This window comes from Uloborus diversus, chromosome 2 (assembly GCF_026930045.1).
Source record: "Uloborus diversus isolate 005 chromosome 2, Udiv.v.3.1, whole genome shotgun sequence".
NCBI classification, from domain to species: Eukaryota; Metazoa; Arthropoda; class Arachnida; order Araneae; family Uloboridae; genus Uloborus; species Uloborus diversus.
In genome coordinates, this window is record NC_072732.1 from 193,052,458 (window position 1) to 193,069,289 (window position 16,832).

The 16,832-nt window shown below is 36.2% G+C and overlaps 1 protein-coding gene across 1 annotated transcript in view; it reads right to left on the reverse strand.

Moving 5' to 3' along the window:
- Positions 1-766: 766 nt before the first annotated feature.
- Positions 767-16,832, reverse strand: part of LOC129217599 (growth/differentiation factor 8-like) — a 28,882-nt gene continuing 12,816 nt past the window's right edge. The window contains exons 2-3 of the mRNA XM_054851924.1: positions 3,216-3,679; positions 767-2,191 (exon numbers count right to left, since the gene is read on the reverse strand). Of these exons, the coding sequence (XP_054707899.1) occupies positions 1,916-2,191; positions 3,216-3,679 (740 nt within the window). The 3' untranslated portion in view covers positions 767-1,915. The remainder of the gene's footprint in view (positions 2,192-3,215; positions 3,680-16,832) is intronic.

The window sequence follows — 16,832 nt, forward strand, 5'->3', positions numbered from 1 at the left end:
AATTACAGAATTTTTTTGGTCCGAAAGACTGCTGTTCAAACAGCTGTGTTTGGTTAGAAAATAACAGACACGTTTTCCAGGGAACAGATTTGACCTTGATCTAAATTTTAAGAAAACATTTTCTTCTAAGATCATGTAATCAATGGAAAGAAACACGCGCGAAGCGAACCTCAATAAAGATTTATCACTCCCATCCGAGTGGTCAGAAAGATGGTAGGGGGATTTGAATGGTGGATCGTCGTATTAATGAGTTTTGTTGGTAGGAGGTGGGGAGTAAAAGATACAGGAAATAAAAAAAAGAAGTAAGGGCAAAAAAGGCAAGAGAGAAAACGGACTGCGAACAGTGTGGGAATTAACTGACTTTCAGATAGTTCCTCAAATGTTATAGATAAGGCACTTTTTGCTGGACAAGGGGTGTCAATTTCTGTTCGTTTTCTTGGTAGATCAGCAGCTCTATTTTGGTCCAAAATCTTTTCTTCTTCTTCTTCTTTTTTTTTTTTTTGTCACAAATGAGTAAGACCAGAATTTTTTGTATGAGCATTTATTATTCTCAAATATTGAGAGGGACTTTTGACGAGTTCAAACTATTGAGGGGAACATGTCCCCTCTGTCTCCCATGCCAACGACGCCAGTGCCTTCAACATTGGGGGGGGGGGACTTAATTTCTACAGTTTGCCAGGGACGCTAGACCACATAGGTAGGCTGCTGTTATTTCATGTGCTGTTTTGAAAGTTCTATCAGATTTGTGTCGAGTAACACAAATAACTCTCAAAAACAAACTTTATTTATGAATTTTTTCTCACAATAAATGCAAAAGTATTTTACAGGGAAAAAAAAAAGATTTTCAATAATGATATCACAGTTTAGCAATAAAAAGAATCATTCACAGCAAAAAGAAACCGCCACAATAGAACTTATTCATTTGCTTAAAATCAGATCTGCACGATATAAACCCTTAATTGAAGAACTTAGTATAGGAGGACATCCATTGTTGAGCAGGTGCTCCTTGTAAAATTGACTGTAAAATGTGAAATAACTGGAAACCTGTGCGTAGGAAGTTTCTGACATAGCATCATAGCAGTAAACTTTTGATCTCAAAATTAAATAGAGATGTAAATGGTTTAAAAAAAATATATTTAAAAAATCAGGTTTTAACTCCAAAGTATGAAAAGTTTGCAATGTTTTATTTACTTTTTACTCCAATATGTTTTTAATCCCCGAGGTAAAAAAGAAGAGGGTTACAGGAGTTCTCAAATTTTTCCAAGTCATAAGACACTTTAAGTAGTTAAAATTTTCTCATGGCACCTTAATCATTTATCTTAATTATGTATCTATCTATCTCTCTATATGTATATTTATTTATTTATTTATATAAATAGAAAACTGCATAAGACATAAGTAGAAATATATCAATATTTCATATATTTGCATGATTTTGAGGAAAAAAGCAGAAAGTACTATTTGTAGAAAAAGGTTATCACTTATTATATGTTTAATGAATTAAGACCTATTTTAGTTTCTTAATGTAGATTGTAGATGAATAGAATTTTGTGTTTCTGTTTTATTAATGTAAAATATCTGAAACTGTGTGAAACTTTGATGAATAACCGTTGCACTTTTTTAAGTTTAAATAACAACAGCAATTTGACACACCAAAAACACTTCGCGGCACCCTTCGCCTATGTCTATGGTACCACAGGGTGCCGCGGCACCCATTTCGGGAACCCCCGGATTATAAGATTGGCGTGTTCTATGCTTCCACTCAGTGTAGCCCCGCATCACTATTCAATTCAAATGCTAACTTTGAGCATTTTCAACTGACTTTTTTCATGAAAGACAAATGTTTGATGCGTCAAAATAAATCATTGTGATGTTTTCTTTCATTCCATCTTTAAAGTACTACGTTTAAACGTTTTCAGGCACATGCGCAACTTTCGGCCATCATATCTGGCATCGTTTTCAGATAAAAGTAATAGGTTTTGTTCGTTTCTGTCATGTACAATATGTTGAGTGGCTTTAACCTTGGCACACAGCAAAACGAAACATTGGTGCCTTGATCGTTCATGAGAACTGTGGTGTGTGGATACATTGCTGAAGAGAGGTCTATTGCGCATTCCCCAGTGCAGTAATTTGCATCATATGAGGGAGGGTCTAGAATCCAGTTGTCCCAGCCTATGTCCTCAAAGTAGACCTGGAAAAAAACAAATATGATAGAAAATGTTGTAGCTAAGTAGTAAAAGTTTATTTTTGTGCAAATATGTATTTAGTAGAATAATCTCTTTTGCTTTCGTGATAGCCTGTTTTCTGGGATCTATGTTAACTGCTATAGTCGGGGTAAACTTAGCATGTCAGCATTGTGAAGGCTACGCAGATCCTAAATCACAGCTAGGTTTGCTCCAAATATAATCATTTAAAATCACGAAATATGATAGTGGTTGAAAACGTGTTCAAGTTCACACCTGCTTCGTATCGCAAAGAAGCTATGACAAGAACTAGTGTTAAATTAAAAATAATAATTATTAAAAAAAAAAAAAAAAAAAAAAAAAAAACGACAGACTACCACTAGATAACTACCGGAAAAGGGGTGTTGGACCGTGGTGAAGTTTTTAGGTGGGTGAATGAAATCGGTGTCATTTGAATTTTTTCCAAAAAGCATCTTAAATATAGAGAGGTTTTAGCTTCTGGTTTGAAGAGGAGTCAGGGAGTGAAAACTAGATTCAAATATTAGAAACATGAACCTAATCGTAAGCTTAAAATTCACTCAAAAATGAGGGGTTTAGGAATTTCTCCGCGAGAAATTTCTGAAATTGTAGTCTTAAAAATGCATTTTGGACTATATTTGGTAATGTTAGGGGGAAAAGGTATAGTGACTCTTCCCCCGTCCATATTTCGAAACTTTAAAGAAATCAATTATTATCTCCGATTGTGTTGAGAAGTGGTGTTTAAGGGGCTCTCCCCTAGAAATTGCTCGAAATTGTAGCTTTAACAATGCAATTTTAGACGACCTTTGATGTGGGTCCCCATCTTAACATCCTACTGCCAATTTTTTTTTTTTTTTTTTTCGATATTTATTTAATTATTATTTTTATTTTTGACTTTTTCACTTTGTTTTTAGCGATATTTCAAAAATGCATTAAGCCTTCTTTAATACTTTCTTCTTTTTTAAAAAACTTTTATGGAAAAGTAAGCCAAAAATGAATAAACATTTAACTTACGTGTAAGGATTTTAAACAACACCCAGTTGCATTTGGGGCACAAAGATTACGCCTTTTCCGTTGCAGGATTTCGTTTGATTTTTTCTGTATGATCATGATGGGTCTTAAGAAGCTTGTAGATTCATCTAAATGATCGCTACACATTTCAGAAACGTAAGCCAACAGGTTTCCACGAAGCATCCAGTTGCCAACTATTTCAGTAATGTTGAATTCAAATAGGCCAGTTTCGTTGTTTGCCGAACTGTTTTCAATCCATAAAATTTCGCTTGCTTCAGAATCATCGCTTGAAGAGAAGCCAGCAGAAAACTTGCAGTTTCCGTCATAAAGCGAAGCGTTGAACTGTATCACCAATTTAGCTGATGATATGTAGTAGTTGCTCAAATCCTCAGTCAATAAAAATTGGTAACAGCGGCCTTTTTTCCAAGATCGCATTCCCTTGTCAAACCGGTAATCACAAGGTGTTGCTGTACAAAAATAAAACATGTTTTAATAGTGAACATACACGTTGGGAGTCATAGAAAATGAAATATATAAGATTTAAACACTCAGTTATCTGTGCATTACCGTTAAACATTTTCCTGAAAAAATTCACGAGGATCTCCTGGAACCAATTTATTAGAAGACTGACATAAAATTACAGTGAATTAAAGATATAAAATCTTCAAATAGAAGATTTTAGAAAGGTAGGGGGGAAAAAACTGTGCAGATTCTCTGAAAACAGATAGTTACTACAAAAGTTTGTACATTTTTGAAGTAAAAGAACCAAGATTGCAAGACTCTGCTTAGACAACTGCTTCAAGGCTCTATAATACAAAAGTACCGCGATTCTGCCTATTGACCTAATACAAGCACGCAAGGTTTTATTCTGTAACAGAGACCTGCCTTCTAGCCGAGAGTTCAAGCGTGAAAATAAGCTTGTCTATTTTTTTAAGGCGTATTTTCTATTTCAAGGCACATGAAATACGCTTGTAGGGGCGCTAAGATATCTCTAGACTGTGTTTTGATACCATAGACACTGCACGACACCCGTCGTTGCTCTGCGGCAGAATAGTGTGTCGTGGTACTGCCTCAGTCTTTTTTGAGCAATCACGAATGCTTATTGTTCTCATTTGACTGTTTTGGCGTGCTATCATTTTATTTTCCCACCAGCACCCTCTGCCAGCACCACCAACGACCGGCTCCTCACGATGCTGCTCCTATAGCGAAAACCGTCTCCAGGTTGCGTCTATATCCTACACACACGTGCATACACACACGCGCATACAAGCTCACACACCTACACAGACACACATAACACACTCCTACACACACATACACACACACACGAACGCCCACACACACGCGCGTACACTCACAGCACTGCATACACAACATGCACACAAATGCATACATACACACACACACGCGAACGCCTACACGCACACACCCGTACACACACAGCACTGCGTACACAACATGCACACACATGCTTACATACACACACACACGCAAGCACCCACACACGCGCGTACATACACACACGCTCGTGATTGCGAAAAACATAATTTGAATTCAAGATGCCAAAAATTCAAGTTAATTATTTTTATTTTATTTTTGTTGAGCAATCACGATTGCTTATTGCTTTTATTTGACTGTTTTGATGTGCCATCATTTTATTTTCCCACCAGCACTCTCTGCAGCACCACCGTCGACCGGATCCTCAAGATGCTGCTCCTATAGCGAAAATCGTCTCCAGGTTGCGTCCATATACTACACACACACACACACATTCATACACACATACACACATATATACATACATACACCTACACACATACACAAACACATACATACACACGCATACATACAGACACCTACACAAACACACACACACCTACACACAACTACCCACACACCTACACACAACTACCCACACACTCATGCCTGCGCACAAACACACATGTCCCCCCCCCCCACACACACAACACACACACGCCTACATACACAGACACACTCGTGATTGCGAAAAACATAATTTGAATTCAAGACGTCAAAATTCAAATTAATTTTTTTTTTCTTTTTTATATTTTTGCCAATGTGAGTGGTGCATTTTCTAGCTGTGATAAGAGTTATCAGAGTCAACAAACTGTGTAAGATACTGGACTACCATTTAGTTCAAATTCAGAAGGAGAAGGCCAAGCATTAAGCTAAGTGCAGCACCACATCTGAAGTATAAACTAAATACGCGAAGAGAAACCAGCTCCATGGGCAACCGAGCCCTTCTAGTAGACGGGCAAGCGTACGAAAAGCGCATGCGTGCAAACAACTTTTGCCGCAGCCAGAGAGGATGCAAACAGCGTTGCATCCTCGTTGGCCACTTTTGCCCGTTTTCTTCAAGTTTCGCGCGTTCAGTGGCGGCCGGTGGCTGTTGCTACGGAGGTGTGAATCAAGTTATACGACGTTTTATGGCAGAAACCCCCACTCCCCCGTATCATACCAACAACTCGGATGTATCGTGCTTTTCCCTTGAACCTCGACAAATTAAAGTGCGAAAATATTTTTGCAGAAAACTTGAGAACTAAAGGAGCAAAAATATTATTTCTCAAAAAGTCTTTTGTTTTCGTTGTTTAGTTTATAACAAAAGAATATTAGTTCAGTCATTTGGTCGAAAAAAGGGAGTTACCTGGAAAGTTTTGCGGGAGTTTTGAAAATTGGTAATTTTATAGATTTTGATGTGCTCTTTTCGAATTTCCACTTTGCCACCTCGTATTTTTGCCGTTCGCGCCGCCATATTGAAAATATGGCGTTGAAAATATGGCGTCTAAAAGCGGTATTTTGACGATATCTCCGTTTTGACTTACTTTGCGACAAAAAAAAAAAAAAAAAAATATATATATATATACAACATTAATTTATGCATTATGTATATTAATTTACATACAAAATCAAACAAGAAAAAATTTCCTACAATTTATATCAACATTTTTTTTTTCTTTTTGCAAAATAAATAATTTAGGCGTACGAACGTCGAAAAGTGTTATTTAACAGCATTTTCGCGTAGATGTTTTTGATGGACCAGAAGTTACACCGGTTCATCGTCTTCAATATCGATTGAGGCGCAGTGGCGGATACAAGGGGGACCCTCCCCCCCAAACCCGCAACGGTATTTGAATGTTTGCTCGAAAAAATAAAAAACTTGATCGAAGCCGTAAAAAGTGCATACAAGGAAGGGGGATCATGGGGGGTCATGACTCCCCCCCCCCATAAAAATCTGCGACAATACTTTGTAATCTGTTTTGAGGTTCATTCCATTAAAGTAGTGAACATCACTGCTTGAAAAAAAAAAAAAAAAAAAGGAAAAGAAAAGCCGGACCAAAACCGCATAAATAGTTTTCGAATTCTTTTTTTTTGGGGGGAGGGGATATTAACTGTCATTTATAATACAGGACCGTTGAGGTAAATCCGGAAAATGGGACACAAGTATTAAAACTCTTATAACGCAAACAAAAAGGATTTATTTTGTACACAACTTTGCAATATTATAGAAAATATGTTGTAAAAAGAAATTATTCTATATAGCCGCCGTTAGCTGCCACCACTCGCTCAAGATGTGACCGGAACCGACCGCATGCATGTTTCACCTCCTTCCTGTCCACGTTGGGCACCACCTCAGTAATGGTGGCTCTCAGCGCGTCCTTGGTATTATGAAATTTTGCGTTAACCTTTTTCTCAACTACGCCCCAAAAGTAGTAATCGAGAGGATTGCAGTCCGGGCTGGAGGGTGGCCACAAGTCGGGTGTCCAGTGGTAGGGCACATTACTGTGAAGCCACGCTTGGGTTTTTCTCGACTTGTGAGCTGGCGCTGAATCCTGCTGGAAGACATAATCTCTTCCGGCGGCCACCATGTCCATCCAGGGCTTGACTACCGTTTCCAATACGTGAGTGTATCCATCGGCGTTGATTCTGAGACCTTCTTCAAAGAAATGAGGTGGCGTAACATCCCCTTCGCTGCTGATTACCCCAAGGACCATGACCGCTGCTGGAAATTTGGTGTGCATGACGGTGGGCACTTCTGAAGCATCCACTCAACTGACCTGAAGATAACACCTGAAGATAACCACTCAATAATCTCCTTTGGTGATTTACCGGCACGAAGGGATTCAAGGATCGCTGCTCTTCTGTCTTGTTCCCGGCTCATGTTGTTGCTTGTTGTAACGTGTCTATATGCGCGCACCTCGTGACGATATGAACTACACATTAGATAACCTATTCGCAAATATGCACTCAACAACCGCTAGAGGACAGTTAATAAACAAATTCCGGATTTACCTCAACGACCCTGTACATGTATTTAAAATATATAGACAGTAAAATAGCTTTTCTTGAGACAGATAGTCTGCGGCGCTTTGTTCAGGAACCAGTATAATGAAAAGCAACAAAGAAATGTCTGACGCCCGATCGATTTTTTTTTGCAACAAATGTAATCAACGATAAATGATTAAATTAGTTGTACGGTTAAAACTGTATCCAAAGCTGCAGGCATCGCTTCAATTGATAAAACCTTTGAGTGTGTAAATGTTTCATTTTATGTAAAGTCTCTGTAGATTATAATTTCTTTCTGCTGTAATTTTTAGATAGTTTCGTTTTTAGCCGTGCTGAGTTTATTTTTAAATGTACTGTAAATAGTTAAATAGTTTAAATCAGTATTTTGGATTTAGTATCGTGCAGGAAATGTAAAATTCGAGTGTAGTGTTAGCTCAAAACCTCATTATACCAAGGGTCTCGTAAACTAGCCCACCGTATTAGACGGAAATCCTGTCAAAAAAAAAAAAAAAAAAAAAAAACCGCGTTTGTTAGAAAAAAACTACATATAACAGGGGTTCCCAATTTACTCTGACTCACGGCACTCTTTGACGAATTACAATTCTTTCACGGCACCCTAATCTATTTCAATTATACACGCATATTGAAAATATGGACAGCTTGCAGCACCCCTCGCTCCTCCTTGCGGCCCCCACTTTGGGAACCCCTGACCTATTACAAAAACACTGTAACGCTCGGGTGACAAAGCAGTGTAGTCTCTTTTTTTGGACTGTTGAAAAAATTGATGACCCCCCCCCCCCCCCCGATGAAAACATATCCGGAGCTCCTGTATCAGACTCTGAGACTGCGACGTCTTCGTCAATCTCCAATATTCACAATTGGAATTAATCAGTCGGGCAGTAATTTATCAAATCCGAATTATATTTAAAGAATATTTAATTTTTTTATTAGATTTTCGCCGCATGTTTTACTTTTATTTTATAAATACAATTCAAATACAAATACAAAAGTGACGACCAGCAACAGGCTCTGGGCCCAGCTAGATTGGTCCTAGTCAATTTACAATCCCCAGTGAAGATCAATGGCCTTCTTAAAACAATCTACTCCCTTACTCATTACCACCTCTTCCGGTAAGCTGTTCCAAGGTTCCACTACCCTGCTACAATAACAATTTTTCCTAATATCCATGTTAGCCTGAGATTTAAATAGCTTAAAACAATGACCCCTTGCCCTGTTTTCAGTGCTAAACTTCAGCCCCGTAACATCTTTCATTTTAATAAATTTAAACAACTGAATCATGTCCCTTCGGTCTCTTCTTTGCTCAAGACTGTACATTTTTAGTCTTCTAAGCCTGGAATCATAGTCTAAATGAGAAAGTCCATTTATTAGCCTTGTGGCCCGCCTTTGAACCCTTTCCAATGCATTAATATCTTTCTTAAGATAAGGAGACCAAAACTGAACAGCATACTACAAATGAGGTCTTATCAAACTTCTATATAAGGGCAGAAGAACTTCTTTAGATTTGTTTGAAATAGATCTATTGATAAACCTAAGCATCTTATTGGCTTTGTTACTAGCTATGCTACACCGTTGGCTGAACTTTAAATCCTGACTTATTAAGACGCCCAGATCAGTGACTTTTTCTGCCTGACTAATGACTGAACCTTGCAAATAATAACTTGTACACTTATTTCCACGCCCCAAATGTAGCACTTGACATTTCCCAACATTAACAGCCATACCCCATTTATCAGCCCACTCCGTTATATGATCTAGATCCTCTTGCAGCTGATTTGCTTGTTCTTCATTTTCTACACTCGCCATAACTTTGACATCATCAGCAAAACAATTCATGTTCCCAGAAATATTTTTATAAATATCGTTCATAAAAACAATGAACAAAACAGGCCCTAACACTGATCCCTGAGGAACCCCGCTTAAAACCTCACTCCAATTAGAATAATTTCCCCTTAAAACTACCCTTTGTTTCCTTCCGGTCAGCCAGTTTTTTACGCAAATGAAAGTTTTCCCACCTATTTCTAAGAGCGTTGTTTTACTATTATTTTAAGTGATGTTATTTTTCTGAATACGAGATGGATGTGTCGAGTATCATGCAAATTTATAATCTAAGATTGATATGTATCTAGTACTATACAAATATTTAATCAACCAGGGGTTTTACGATCCGAAATTTCCGAAAACTGAGTTGTCAATTCTGTAAATTTTCGGCTTACATTCTAAAACTGAAAAATTATTTTAATTGAAAACTTTTAAAATGATTTTTATCAATGATTTCGATGATTTTTGTAAGCATATTTGAAGAGCTTTTGTTATTTCAATGATTTTTGTTTGTACCTTCGAAGAGTTTTTACAGGGGGTTACAGGTGTTGCTCGTAGAAAATTTTTTTTGTACGTAAGACTACGTTCCTTGAGTATGACCCCCCCCCCTAAAATGTAATCCTGTATCCGCCCCTGTTGAGACGTCATGCAATTTCTTCGGTATCATCTGCGATGGGATCATCAAATTCATCATGAGCTTCTTCGTTTTCTATTGCATCATTCGTTTGCTCGATAACGAATCCGTTTCTTCCTCTTCACCGCCATCATGTGATAAACTTTGCGAATTCTCACAATTACCACCTGTACAATTAGTACACATAACGGAGCATTTTAACCCGACTTTTCTGCATCCACAGACTTTTTGACATCCTTTTTTGCATTTACAAGAAATAAGTCTTTGTAAGGATTGTGGAGCTGGAGATTCAAAGTGGGTATCGAAGTGTTGGAACGACTTATTCTGCGATAACGCGTGTTAAATAATACTTTGCGGCGCTCGTTCGTCGAAACTTTTTATTTTACGAAAAAAATTGTAATGACATAAATTGTAGGAAATTTTCTCTAGTTTAATTTTATAAAATATGTTTTTATTGTAAAATAAGTCAGAACGGAGATATCGTCAAAATACCGTTTTTAGACGCCATTTTTTCAATATGGCGGCGCGAGCGGCAAAGATACGAGGTGGCAAAGTGAAAATTCGAAAAAAAAGCACATCAAAATCTATAAAATTACCAGTTTTCAAAACTCCCGGAAAACTTTCCAGGTAAAACTACCAGATGACTGGACTAGATGGATATTTGCCTTTCACATTTGTATTCGCTCAGTTTTCCAACCAAACGGTCAGTTTCTGAGTTTTATTTTGCAAAAGCAAAATTAAATTGATTATTATTTTTTTAACTTTGAAAAAGCAAAAAATTATTATTACTATTTTTTTTATTAATTAAAAAAAAAAAAAAAAACTAGTTCAAACATAAAAATAAACTACATTTTACTTGGTGCATGCATCATTTGCATGTGCTTGGGATGAATCTTTTTCTTTTCTTATACCGACTTTAATCGCACTTTTTTTCTTTTTGTCTCCTGACGATATAGCAAGGGGCTTCTGTATTTGTTCGAAGGCCAAATTATTTTAACGTCCTGCTATGATTCAGAGCAATGACCTAGAAACCATCACTATGTCAGCCGCTGCCACCACAGTCCCCCCTCCCCTTAATTTGTCTTTGTCCCTTTGTCTAACGTGAATCTTTTTCTTCTAAAGTAACAGTTGTAGTAATTGTCTGCTCAAATGAAAGGACTTATCAGGCAAGAACTAGACCAATCAAGCGTAGCTAAACTAATAGGGTTCAAGAAACGTTCGCACTCACGGAAAGCAAAAGAAAACAAAAAGAAATACGCTTAAATTAAATCATAAACTCGAAAACGGCCTTGAGAAGGACATGAGCTATGGACATGAAGCATCAGAGAGCGCAGCATCGTGTGGTTAGGATAGTTTTTCTTCCAGCACCGCATAAATATTTCAACAAGTTTCCTGCATAACATCCGTATTTCCAGACGAAAGCAACATTGTTGCAGACTTGCTACTTAGTAACATTTAAGTTGTTTGTCAGCAACTACGACTTAAATGTTACTGAAGATAAGTTACTAAACTGTTTTTTAAATTGAGTCAAATGCTTTAAAAGTCATGTTATTACAGTGTGTGTCAAGGGAAGAATTTTTTAATTAAGGATTTCCTTTCTTTCTGATTTTTGTGATTGTTTAAAGAATTTTCTATTTTTTCAGTTTTGTTCGGATTAACAACGATAATTTCAGAATTTAAAACTAATTTTTTAAGGATTTTAGGTTTTCAAAGTACATATGAGGAAGCGAGAAGCAAAGGGATGCAAGTGGACATTTTCAAGTTTTGAGTAAAACGCGTTTAAAGATAACATCCTAGGTAGGCTTTCATTGATTTTTTTTTTCTAAATCATGCTGTATAGCAGCAACTACCAGGGCTACTAGTACCATCTGTAGCTCCAAGACGGAGGAGAGGTTCACCTACCATGTGTACTGGTTATCTCCAAATTTTTAATTTTGCCATTTACATCCCTTTGCTTCTCACTGCCTCATATTACACCAGTGAAAATTTAAAAAATTTAAACAATGACATTACGTTTCCCTCTTCTTTTTTATTCTACTTTCTGTAAAAATTAATAAAGAGGTAAAACTAAAATAAATACAAAAAAATAAGTATAAAACTGAAAAACAATGAGAAAAAAAGCTGATTCAGAGTCAGAAGTTGCTTATTTTCCCTCCAACTACGCAGTCGCGGTAAAAAAATCATTAGGGCAACTTTGAATTTGAATTCATTTGATTTTGATTCAGTTATATTTATCTTTGATTTGCGTCAATGTTGTCTACGCGATATAGTATTCAATTTTTATTATTATTTTTTTTTGTGCTTCTTGAAAACAAAAATTGAGAACGTAAATAGAATCTGCATATTTTTTTTCTTCAATGATTTGGTGCCAAAAAGCAATTTTTTGTGTTGTCCTTAATGTAAAAAAAAAAAAAAAAACCCTACCCTTAAAATAGCTAAATCTAGAAAACCTTATGTATAGATATTTTTCACCAAGAGCTTTTCCCAACAAAGCTTGTTTGAAGCAAAGCATTTAAAGATCCGAGATTTATTATATTTCCTTAAATTTCCCCGTATGCGCTAATGATTTGTTTTCCTGAACTGTTCAAAATTGAACAAAAAATTCCTCTAATCAATAAGATATTTTATACACATCTTCTTCATGAGGAGATTTATCCAACAAAACTTGATAAAGCAAATCCGCCTTTAAGGAATTTATATTTGCTTAAATTTCCCCGTAGGTGGTTCTTTTTTTTTCTTTTTGAACTGTTCAAATTTAACAAAAATCCATCTTTTAATTTGACGGAAAAGTAGGCTGAAAAGCATGATAGGCTTAATGCATCTAAAAAATACCGCAAAAAACAAACAAACAAAAAAGTCAAAAATAAATAAAATAATTAAATAAATAATAAAAAATTAAAAAGTAGAGTTTTGAAATGGGGAAAATGTATGTTGGTTTGCCCCGCTCCCCCTTACCCCATCTACAACTTTTGAGTGAATAGTACGATTCGAACAAACTTTTTATTTGATCGAAAGATCTCAGCGGGGACACCTTATATCCATGTTTCACTTTTCAATTTGAACAATTTTTCGTTAAATTTTGAGCAGTTTAAAAAATTTAACATTGACTAGGGCTCGACCGATGGCATTTTTTGGCCGATGGGCCGATGCCGATTGCTGGCTGATTGTTCAAAGATGGCCGATGGCCGATGGCCGATGCCGTTGACCGATGGCAAAAAAAAAAAAAAAAAAAAAAAAAAAAAAAAAAATTGATAAGATTGTCAGGGATTTAAAGGATCATTGATTCATTTTTCACTTTACTTCCTTTCTACGAATAAAGAATTGTAATCACAAAAAAAAAAAAAAAAAAATCAGATTTCGACCTAAATTTCTATTTTACTATCACCAAATTTATACTTCACAAGTTTTTTCGGCACATCTGTACATACCTATGTACCTAAGAATATATAGATAACCAAATATCCATTCCTCAGTTAATTATCGCAAATTCTCTTGTGATGTCTTCATGCGCGTAAACCTGCGTCACTCAAAAACGTTATGAAATAGTAAATTGAAAACTCATATACGTACGTAGTATGATCTAAAAGTTCGAGGTCAAGTTGTATAAAACCTTAGCCTGAATAGTTCACATTACCGAAGCATATATCTATCTACAAAATAGTCACCTTGAGCGATTATGCACTTCTGCCATCGTTCGTATAGCTTTTAGAAGCACTCCTGGAAGACATTTTTCGCAAATTCCTGTAAGGCCTCTTGCGCTGGTACTTTAACTTCATCGTGGGGAAGAAGGCGACTTTCATGTTGAGGATGCACGGCTCGATTGGTCAATACTCTGATATGACAAACAAATAACATAACGTTTCGTCGGACTTAGCTCCGTGTGACTTTTACCTGTTCACAGAAAAAAAAAACATTTGCATAGACGCCGCTTTTTTCCGTCAGGAGAAGATGAATCTGCATCATAGAAGGTAGCGAAAAATGTCTTCCAGGAGTGATTCCAAAAGTTATATGAACACTGGCAGAAGTACATAATCCCTTAAGGCGACCTTTTGAAGGTGGATGTGCTTCGGTAATGTGAACTATTCTGGGTAAGATTTTATACAGCTTAACCCCGAACTTTTGTATCGTACAACGTACAATCTGTATAGGATGTAGTTATGCTTCTCCTTTTTTGACTGCTGTATGATGAAAGAGAAAGAACAATAACCAAACTAGTATGTTGTGGCCATCACGAAACTTTCTTCTATATTTTTCCTTTTTCTGATCCTTCCCCATGCTTGACGAGGAAGCAATATTCCTAACAAAAACAAAATTACACATGCAAAAATTTGACGACCATCCCAATGTCTGAATTATTGTAAAAACAAAACAAAGAGCGAAAATTGAAAGTTACTTTAAAAGCCTTACTTGAATTAATTACAAATATTTTATTTATTAACAAACATAAGATGGCAACAGTTAAAAATTTTAAATCATTGAGATAATCTTTCCGATCATTTCCATACAATTACTAGTATGTTGTGGCCATAACGAAACTTTCTTCTATATATTTTTTTTCCTGATCCCTCCCCATGCTTGACGAGGAAGCAATATTCCCAATAAAAACAAAATTACACATGCAAAAACTTGACGACCATCCCAATGTCTGAATTATTGCAAAAGCAAAGCAAAGAGCGAAAATTGAAAGTTATTTTAAAAGCCTTGCTTGAATTAATTACAAATATTTTATTTATTAACAAACATAAGATGGCAACAGTTAAAAATTTTAAATCATTGAGATCATATTTCCTATCATTTCCATACAATTAAAATCTCGAGAAATACGCAGACGACAATCTATTACGATTTATCTTTCTTACTGTTGCATTAATAAAAATATTTTTATTCGCAAAAAAAAAAAAAAAAAAAAAAAAAAAAAAAAAAAAAAAAACAACAACAACACTTCTTGGAGCGATCGGCGTCAAAATTGAACCAAAGCCTGTTTACATATGGATTCACATATATTCCAAATTTCAACCAGAACGTAGCATTACTTCTTGAGATAGGGCACTCAAAATGGAAAAAAAGAACGGGTGATTGCGCTACCCCCTTTTTAGCGGTTGACACAAAAATAAAATCAGTTCTTATACCCACTAAGGGCTACTTGCCGATAAATTTTTCTTTCATTCCGTTCATTATTTCTTGAGATACAGCAGTCACAATTGACGACAAAAAACGTTCTATAGCTCAACCCCCGTTTGAGTTATTGACACCAAAATTGAATCAGCTCCTGTTCCTGTTAATACCAACATATGGACCAAATTTTGTTTGATTCCGCCAGTTACTTCCTGAGGAATAGCAAGCACGCGTAACTCGAAAAACGTCCCATTGCTCCACCCCCCTTGGAGGAATTCGCGCCAAAAACTAATGGGCACAAGTTCACATAGGGGCACATATGTGTACTAAATTTCGTTCGATTTCATGCGGTAGTTTTTGTTGTAGAGCGGCCACAAAAAACTGGTCACACACATACACACACACACACATACACACACACACACATACACACACACACACATACACACACACACATACACACACACACACATACACACACACACATACACACACACACACAGACAGACAGACATTTTCTAAAAATGGTCGAAATGGACTCAGCACACCTCAAAACGTTCGAATCCGTCAAAATTCGAAATTCGAAAATTTGCACGAATCCAATACTTTCTTCTATATATTAGATATAGAAGAAAGTAAAAATCACGAGAAATACGCAGACGACCATCTATTACGATTTATCTTTCTTATTGTTGCATTAATAAAACTATTTTTAGTCGCAAAAAAAAAAAAAAAAAAATCAACACCTCTTGGAGCGATTGGAGTCAAAATTGAACCAAAGCCTGTTTACGTATGGATTCACATATATTCCAAATTTCAACCAGTAGCACTACTTCTTGAGGTAGGGCACTCACAATGTTAAAAAAGAACGGGCGATTGCGCTACCCCCTTTTTAGCTGTTGACACCAAAATAAAATCAGCTCTTATACCCACTAAGGGCTACTTGTCAAAAAATTTTTGTTTGATTCCGTTCGTTATTTCTTGAGATACAGCAGTCACAATTGACGACAAAAAAACGTTCTGTAACTCAACCCCCGTTTGAGCTATTGACACCAAAATTGAATCAGCACCTGCACCTGTTAGGGGCAACATATGGACCAAATTTTGTTTGATTCCGCCAGTTACTTCCTGAGGAATAGCAAGCACGCGTAACTCAAAAAACGTCCCATTGCTCCACCCCCCTTGGAGGAATTCGCGCCAAAAACCAATGGGCACAAGTTCACATAGGGGCACATATGTGTACCAAATTTCGTTCAATTTCATGCGGTAGTTTTTGCTGTAGAACGGCCACAAAAAACTGGTCACACACAGACGTGACACACACACACACATACACACACACATACACACACAGACAGACAGACATTTTCCAAAAATAGTCGAAATGGACTCAGCACACCTCAAAACGTTCGAATCCGTCAAAATTCGAAATTCGAAAATTTGCACGAATCCAATACTTTCTTCAATATATTAGATATAGAAGAAAGTAAAAAAGAAGGAAGAAAAACAAAGAGACTGTTTAATAACCAATTGATTTGTTTTTTTTTTTTGTTTTTTTTTTAAAAATTAGATAATAGAGCATATAACTTAAGATTTCAGTAATGTTGTAATAATGTGTGGATTTAGGTACTTTAAACATAGTTAAAAAAAATTAAATTACGTTGTTTAATCATTCAAAAAAAAAAAAAAAAAAAATTAAGAATAGAACTATGAAACCGTCAACAAAT